Source organism: Podarcis cretensis (genome assembly GCF_951804945.1).
Source record: "Podarcis cretensis genome assembly, chromosome: 4".
NCBI classification, from domain to species: Eukaryota; Metazoa; Chordata; class Lepidosauria; order Squamata; family Lacertidae; genus Podarcis; species Podarcis cretensis.
The window spans coordinates 12,464,614-12,472,811 of NC_137173.1; the positions used below are offsets into that span (position 1 = coordinate 12,464,614).

Below are 8,198 nucleotides of genomic sequence, written 5' to 3' on the forward strand. Positions count from 1 at the left end.
GCTGGCCCCCGGGGGGGGAGAGGTGGGCACCTTTGTGGGGGAAGGGAGAACAGCACCCAAACCAGAACATCAGGGTAAGGAATAATCTAAACCTCGCTCTTAGGTATTGGTTTGCTCTATGCAGAGAGGGCTTGTTGTGGTTTTGTTTCGCATGGGAAACTTTCAAAAGTACATACAGTGGTACCTCTGAACTTAATTTGTTCTGGAGGTCTGTTCTTAAGCTGAAACTATTCTTATCTTGAGGCATGCTTTCGCTAATGGGGCTTTCGCTTATGTGCGCGCGCCTCTGGTGCACGATTTCCATTCGCATCCTGGGGCAAAGTTCGCAACCAGGAGCAGCTACTTCCGGATTAGCGGAGCTCGTGACCTGAAGTGTTCGTCACCAGAAGAGTTCCTAACCAGAGCTACCACTGTAATACTTCACACACTTGCACCCCTGCACTCTGAATTGGTCAAGTCCATAATTCTACAGCTTTATTCTAGGTCATGTGTAGCCTGAATCTAAGATGTCAAATATAGAGACGAGAGGGTTTTCAGTTTTGTGGGAAGAGTTTATCATTCTTTCCCCTGCATCATTCCTCTAAAATCAACTCACACAAACCCAGTTAGTGTTGGCCCCCATGGAAAAGAAAATCCAGGTGCAGTTAGGTTACACCAGGGATGGGTAACAGTACCTCCCCATGCATTGCTGAACTACAGTTCCCATCAGCCCCTGCCAGAACAGCCAAGAGTCAAGGGACTTGTAGTTCAGTAACATGTAGAGGCACACAGGTTACCCACCCCTGTTTGAAAGGAAAATCAAATAAGTCAGGAGATTCAGAAACAGGTCTCCCACGTTACAGACAAAGGCTTCCATCCCAAATGCTTACTTTCCCATCCGATCACTCGTACCTACGTTAGTCGCGACCGAAAACAGGAAAGAAGCAGCTTTCGTAACCTGGTTGCCTGGAGGAAATCCTTAACTGACCGCAGGCGACCAAACAAATGGCGTTTTATAGCCCTCCTTCACACAGCAAATGGGTTTCTCCGTGAGTACGCCATGTTGTCTCCCAATGAACTAGTTGAGTGTGGAGAGACGTGCATTTGTAAACACACAGGGCCATGCGCCAGGGATCTGCAGCTGGTCAAAGCTTCCGGCAAAGCGTCCTCCACACGTCCACAGACCTGCATCTCCCCTTACAATTTATAGCACCCATCCAGCGAAGGCACTACAAACATGTGTGCCACGTGGAAGTGCCAGCCAGGCCCTACAGTGGCTTCCAAACTACAGTGGTGCCTCACAAGATGAAAAGAATCCGTTCCGCGAGTCTCTTCGTCTAGCGGTTTTTTCGTCTTGCGAAGCAAGCCCATTGACGGCTTAGCGGCTTAGCGCTATTAGCGGTTTAGCGGCTTAGCGGATAAGCGGCTTAGAAAAAGGGGGGGGAACCCGCAGGAACTCGCAAGACATTTTCGTCTTGCGAAGCAAGCCCATAGGAAATTCGTTTTGCGAAGCACCTCCAAAACGGAAAACTCTTTTGTCTAGCGAGTTTTCCGTCTTGCGAGGCATTCGTCTTGCGGGGCACCACTGTACACTGCAAATATGCAGCAAAAGTGGCGCACCATTTCCACATGCGACACGGATGCACACTTTTCTCACGCAGACCCATGTGTTAGGTGTACCTGTGTGAAGCAACCTGGGTTTCTCCCCCACCACCCTCGCTCCAAATATTCAGAGTAAGTAAGTAGAAATCAAGTCAGCTCAGGAGGGGAGGTATTCTGCATATTCCTGAATAGCACCGGGAGCCTAAGAATGTTATAAATCAGATGTGCTGGACACCAGAGGCTGCTTTATACAGAGTCAGACCATTGGTCCATCTAGGTCAATATTGTCTACACTGACTGACAGCAGCTCTCCAGCGTTTGAAACAGGGGTCTGTGCAACCTGGAGATGTTGCGGACTGAACCTGGGTCGTTCTGCATGCAAAGCAGGTGTTCTGCCACCCCAATCCTACATAGGTTTATGCAGAAGTTCATCAAGACTTACTCCCAGGTAACCAAGCAGAGAACCACAGCCTTAAACTCTTGGGTGGGTTTTCAAGTGAGTTGCAGGTTTCTGTTTTGGCCTTTGGCCAGCAGACCTTCCTTTCTGCTAGCAGGGAGCTTTTAAAACACGCAAGACGCTGGGAATCAGGATTTCACACGAGCGAAAACCAAGAGGCATAATAAACAGGGGAAACAAGAACAATTGGCATTTTCATTTCAGAATCTCACCAAAAAACCCAAAACCCTTTTTATGTGTAGGGCAACCAAAGACAATCAGGAGATAGTTAAGAACTGATCCCATACGGCAACAAGCAAGATATGTATGTTAACGCACCCAACAACCTCTAACGTTATTCATTGCTGGCAACAACCCATGAACCAGATGGTGCTTGTGTCAAAACATAACCACCGTATGAGCAGGACAGCCCTGTTGGATCAGCCCAAGGCCCTGCCATCTAGTCCAGCGACCTGCTCTAAGAGTTGGCCAACCATGTGTCTGCAGAATAGCACTCTCCCTCAATTTGTGATCCTCAACAACTATATAGAGGCCGGTTAGAAGTATGGCAAGACAGGCTTTTGTGCTCAACTGAACTTCCATGGTTTCTAGGGTGAAAATCCGGACACAAAAGGTTTCGAACTTTTTTTTGGCAAAGCTGTTGAACTTTTCCGCCCAGACACCATTACTGACTGCCGTATTCCGACTATGTCCGGGGAGTTCCAGACATATGTCAACCCTAACGGCGTCCCGCCCAAAGGATCCGGGAACTTTAGTTTCAAATCCTTGCTAGGATCCCTCGCCAGACTTCCGCTCTCACAGGGGCTCCTTGGACAAAGACATTGGTTGCTATGCCAATTTAATGAGAGCCAAACTTAACATGGCTAAAAGGCATGTCAGGGATTTGTTTTATTTAATCATAGGGGCATTGGGGGGGGGGTTTATTGGGACCACAACATGCAGGGCGGCAGTGGGGGGGAGTTTAACCCTTCCCACCCTGGCTGTTATTCTGATAAAAAAATCCCACCCACCCCAATTAGCCTTAGGGGGGATTTTTCCTCCCTCATTCCAAGTCTCATAGATTGGAATTGTATCATGGTAGCGTTGGAAGGGACCCCCAAGGGGCATCTAGACCAACGCCTTGCAATGCAGGAATCACAATGAAAGAATCGCTGGTAGCGATGGTTTTCATCAGAATCGTGGGAGGGAAAGGAAGGGTTAAAGATATCTGGCATTCTGTGGTCCCCCTGAGCTGCTTTCTAATGAACGTCACAATCTGAGCGGACCCACTGAATTAAACAGCGCTTACTTCTGAGTAGACACAGCTAGGGTTGCACTGTAAGTCCTGCATATGCCCAAGGGAAGAGGGGATAACGATAAAAGACTACAATCCTATGCACACTTACCTGGGAGTAAGCCTCACTGAACCCTTGGCTTACTTCCAAGTAGGCATGCACAGGGTTGGCAGCATGCCTCCCAAATGCCAGTTGCTGGATGGGGATCACTGCACTGAGTTCCCCCCTGGTATCTGGGTGGCATCCACAAAATGTTGGACTGGGTGGGGGGCCCCTGGCCTGATCCTGCTACAGAGCTCTCCTGATGTCCTTTACTGCTAAGGTGTAGATCTGCCCAGGGGCTATTAAGCAGGAACTGGAACTTCTCCAGAGCCATTTCTGCCCTTAACAGACGCCCTTTATTCGAGGCATTTTCTATGGGATCCATTAAACTCCAAAATAAAAAAGCGCCAGTGCCTCCGAAATTTGGGGGATCTGCCAATCCCCACAACCCTCCAACCCCCTTCTCTTTCAGAGCTCAACCTCCCTCCCTCTAAAGGCTGGAATAAGCAGGAACCCCCCTACTATACCCCGGGGCGTAATCGTAGGGCATGGCCGGCGGCGCAGGCGGGAGCGCGCACTCGGGGAAGAAGGGCGCAAAGGCCGCGGCCGGGACGTGCGCCCCCGCCGCGGCGCCGCTGCTGCTCTCGGGCGCCGCTGCCGGGTCCGAAGGGGCGGCGTAGAGGGCGGCGAGGGGCCGCAGGGGGGCGTCGGAGAAGAGCAAGTGGGGCAGCGGGTGCAGGGGCTCGTAGAGAGGCGCCTCCAAGCCCAGATCCGGCGGCTGCAGGCGGCTGCTGGGGAAGACCGGCTGCTCCGGCTCGGCGGGAGGGAGCAGGGCGCCGTAGTCGGGGACGGCCAGCAGGTCGAAGAGCTCCTCCGACGGGACGGGGCCCGCGGCGTCTTTCGGGACGGAGCTCGCCGCGGCCGGCTCAGTGAAGAAGGAAAGGGGCAGGTTGCGGTTGCGGAGAGGCACTTTCTTCCCGCCGATGGAGGCAGAGGGACCCGGGCCGCCTTCTTTCTCTCCCGACGGCGCGATCGAAGCGGCCCCAAGGGCGCGATCGAAGCCCGACGGGCGCACGGAGCCGAAGAGCGCCGCCAGGCTTTTGCTCTGCAGCGCGCTGGCTTCGCGCTTCTGGGGCGCTTTGCAGTGCGCCGCGGCGCCGCCGGGGGGCGAGGCGGACGCCGACGCCGCGCCATGCGCCGACCCAGCCGGAGTCCTCTTGTTAGCAGGATGTGGCTGCTGCTGGGAGCTCATATTATTACTATTATTACTGTTGTTGTTATTATTATTAGGCGCCTCCTGGCTCCCGGGCGTTGCAGCAGCCGTCTGGGCTCCCCCAATCATGCCGGTGCAGCGCTTGATCTGCTTCTGCAAATATTTCCGGTGGTTGACTTTGCGCTTGGATTTCACCGGCTTGTCCAAGGCTAGTTTGATGTTGCTGCAAGCCGAGTCGATGAAGCTCAGGAGGTCCCGGGTGGCTTCTTTGAAATCCCCGGGGTCTCCCCCTCCTGCTACTCCGGCTCCTCCGCCTCCTAGCAAGAGGGTCCCCCCGTCCTCGTAGCTCTTTTCCAGGTCGACGAAATCCCCCAGCCCCGCGGCGCCGGGGAAGCAAAACGGGATGAAATGGTGGTGCGGGTGAACCGCCGCCGCTTGCACCGCCATCGCCGTCGAGTGCTTTGCTCCTTAAAGAAGCTTTTTCTTCCCAAAAATAAAAATAAAAATGCAGGAGATAAAAAGCAAACGCTGCTTGTCCGGCAAACACCCCTCGTGGCTACTTTCGGTATCCGGGAGGAGGAAACGGCCGTCGAGGCCAGCAGCCGGCGCAGCGCGGTGGCATTTTCTCTCTCCCTCTCTGTCCTCTCCCGAGCCTTTTTGTCCAGCCGCAGCCGCGCGCAAAGCAGCCTCCTTGGCTCAATCTCGTTGCCTGGGTCACCGATGCAAACTGGGAAGAGGCTGGACATCAGCTCTTGGCCTCGCTCCGACGGCTCTCCGACGGCATCCTCCCTCCTCCCCGCCCCATCGCGCTTTTACATTTGGCTCCCAGAGGAGGAGGAGGAGGAAGAGGCTGCTGGTGCGTCGTGGGGAGGAGGGACCACCACCCTTTTCAGATGGTGGGGGGTTAACCCTTTCTTGGGCCTGCCTTTGAAATAAATAAGCACTCCTTTCGCAAGAAGAGCCCGGCTGCTGAAGCAGGCTGGTAGCACGTCTAAGTTCAGCAGAATTCCAACTGTTGGAAACCGCAGGACGGGAGAGGAAATGCTGCTCGCTGGTTTGCCACTGGCTGCATCTATCCTGTTGACCTCTGTGAGAACAGGATGCCAGACTAGGATCATAGAATCATAGAGTTGGAAGAGACCACAAGGGCCATCGAGTCCAACCCCCTGCCAAGCAGGAAACACCATCAGAGCAATAATTTCACCATCAGAGCACTCCTGACATATGGTTGTCAAGCCTCTGCTTAAAGACCTCCAAAGAAGGAGACTCCACCACACTCCTTGGCAGCAAATTCCCCTGTCGAGCAGCTCTTACTGTCAGGAAGTTCTTCCTAATGTTTAGCTGGAATCTTCTTTCTTGTAGTTTGGAACCATTGCTCCGTGTCCGCTTCTCTGGAGCAGCAGAAAACAACCTTTCTCCCTCCTCTATGTGACATCCTTTTATATATTTGAACATGGCTATCATATCACCCCTTAACCTCCTCTTCTCCAGGCTAAACATGCCCAGCTCCCTTAGCCGTTTCTCATAAGGCATCGTTTCCAGGCCTTTGACCATTTTGGTTGCCCTCCTCTGGACACGTTCCAGTTTGTCAGTGTCCTTCTTGAACTGTGGTGCCCAGAACTGGACCACATGGGCCATTGACCTGATCCCGGAAGTTTGGTCTTAGCATCCTGCTCTCACCCGGTGCAGCCAAATAAACCCCAATGCGAAGCAGAACTAGCAGGACCTGAGTTCAAAAGCTTTCTCCCCGCTTGTGATTCCCAGCAACTGTGATTCAGAGATGGTGGTCTTCATGGCTAGTAGCCATTGATTGCCATCCTTGGACCTGGGATGGCTCAGTTGGTAGAGTTCGGGGTTGTGACATTGGGCAAAATATCCCTGCATTACAGGGGGTTGTACTTCTTCTTCTTATTATTATTATTATTATTATTATTATTATTTATACCACACCTATCTGGCTGGGTTTCCCCAGCCATTCTGGGTGACTACCAACAGTTTAAACATGGTAAAACATCAAACATTAAAACCTTCCATAAACAGGGCTGCCTTCAGATGTCTTCTAAAAGTCAGATAGTTGTTTATTTCCTTGACATCTAATGGAAGGGCATTCCACAGGGTGGGCGCCACCACCGAGAAGGCCCTCTGCCTGGTTCCCTGTAACCTCGCAATGAGGGAACAGCCAGAAGGCCCTCGGCGCTGGACCTCAGTGTCCGGGATGAACGATGGGGGTGGAGACGCTCCTTGAGGTATACAGGGCTGAGGCCGTTTAGGGCTTTAAAGGTCAGCACCAACACTTCGAATTGTGCTCAGAAGCATACTGGGAGCCAAGGTAGGTCTTTCAGGACCGGTGTGATACGGTCATGGCGGCTGCTTCCAGTCACCAGCCTAGCTGCCGTATTCTGGATGAGTTGTAGTTTCTGAGTCACCTTCAAAGGTAGCCCCACGTAGAGCGCATTGCAGTAGTCCAAGCGGGAGATAACTAGAGTATGCACCACTCTGGTGAGACAGTCCACAGGCAGGTAGGGTCTCTGCCTGCGTACCAGATGGAGCTGGTAGACAGCTGCCCTGGACACAGAATTAACCTGTGCCTCCGAAGACAGCTGTGAGTCCAAAATGACTCCCAGGCTGAGCACCTGGTCCTTCAGGGGGCACAGTTACCCCATTCAGGACTGGGAAATCCTTCACGCCTGCCTTCCCCTGTCCCCCCAAAACAGTGCCTTCATAATTCTATGAATCTGTCTTTAGAGCCATCCAAATTAGTAGCCATTGCTAATGGATCCCAAAAGGAGCTTCTTAATTAAGGATCTTCTCAATGTCTCAGCAACCTCAAAGGGGGGGCACCCCCACCACCCTAAATCCCTCACTGGTGGGAGCACGGGCATAGCCAAGGTTTATCTTAGGGGAGCAGAACCAAGCTATCTGCAACATGATTGGTCAGTTAATGAAGTATGTTATTTATTTACTTGGCTACAACCATGGGTGGGAACGAATCCCATAATTCAACTAGGTAAAGGTAAAGGGCCCCTGACCATTAGGTCCAGTCGTGGCCGACTCTGGGGTTGCGGCGCTCATCTCGCTTTATTGGCCAAGGGAGCTGGCATACAGCTTCTGGGTCATGTGGCCAGCAGGACTAAGCCGCTTCTGGCGAACCAGAGCAGCGCACGGAAACGCCGTTTACCTTCCTGCTGGAGCGTTACCTATTTATCTACTTGCACTTTGACGTGCTTTCGAACTGCTAGGCGGGCAGGAGCAGGGACCGAGCAACGGGAGCTCACCCCGTCGCGGGGATTCGAACCGCCGACCTTCTTCTGATCAGCAAGTCCTAGACTCTGTGGTTTAACCCACAACTAGGCACTGGGTGAAGTAGTACTTCTTTAATCCTGAATCATCTAACATTCAGCTTTATTGGGTGGTCCGGAATTTTATCCACTTTCTCTACACCATATATAATTTTGGAAGCTTCCATCATGTATTTTCCTACTTGACTTTTCCAGCCTGCGTTCCCTTTCAAGGCACACTTCCGGTAGCCATAACCTGGGCGGTGGGTGGGGCCAGAGGCATGTGGGCGGAGCACTGAATCTGACCTTGAACAATAGGCTACGTTCCAGCCACACAGAAGTCAGAGGTTTGC

At 52.6% G+C, this 8,198-nt stretch overlaps 1 protein-coding gene across 1 annotated transcript; it reads right to left on the reverse strand.

Moving 5' to 3' along the window:
* Nucleotides 1-2,388: 2,388 nt before the first annotated feature.
* Nucleotides 2,389-5,645, reverse strand: FAM181B (family with sequence similarity 181 member B). Its single transcript, XM_079974587.1, has one exon. The coding sequence runs from the start codon at nucleotides 5,012-5,014 to the stop codon at nucleotides 3,845-3,847; it is 1,170 nt and encodes a 389-aa protein (XP_079830713.1). The 5' UTR covers nucleotides 5,015-5,645; the 3' UTR covers nucleotides 2,389-3,844.
* Between the last annotated feature and the right edge of the window lie 2,553 nt (nucleotides 5,646-8,198).

Bases quoted from the DNA above. Each gene is read 5' to 3' on its own strand.
- FAM181B (XM_079974587.1), bottom strand. From the start codon at position 5,014: ATGGCGGTGCAAGCGGCGGCGGTTCACCCGCACCACCATTTCATCCCG.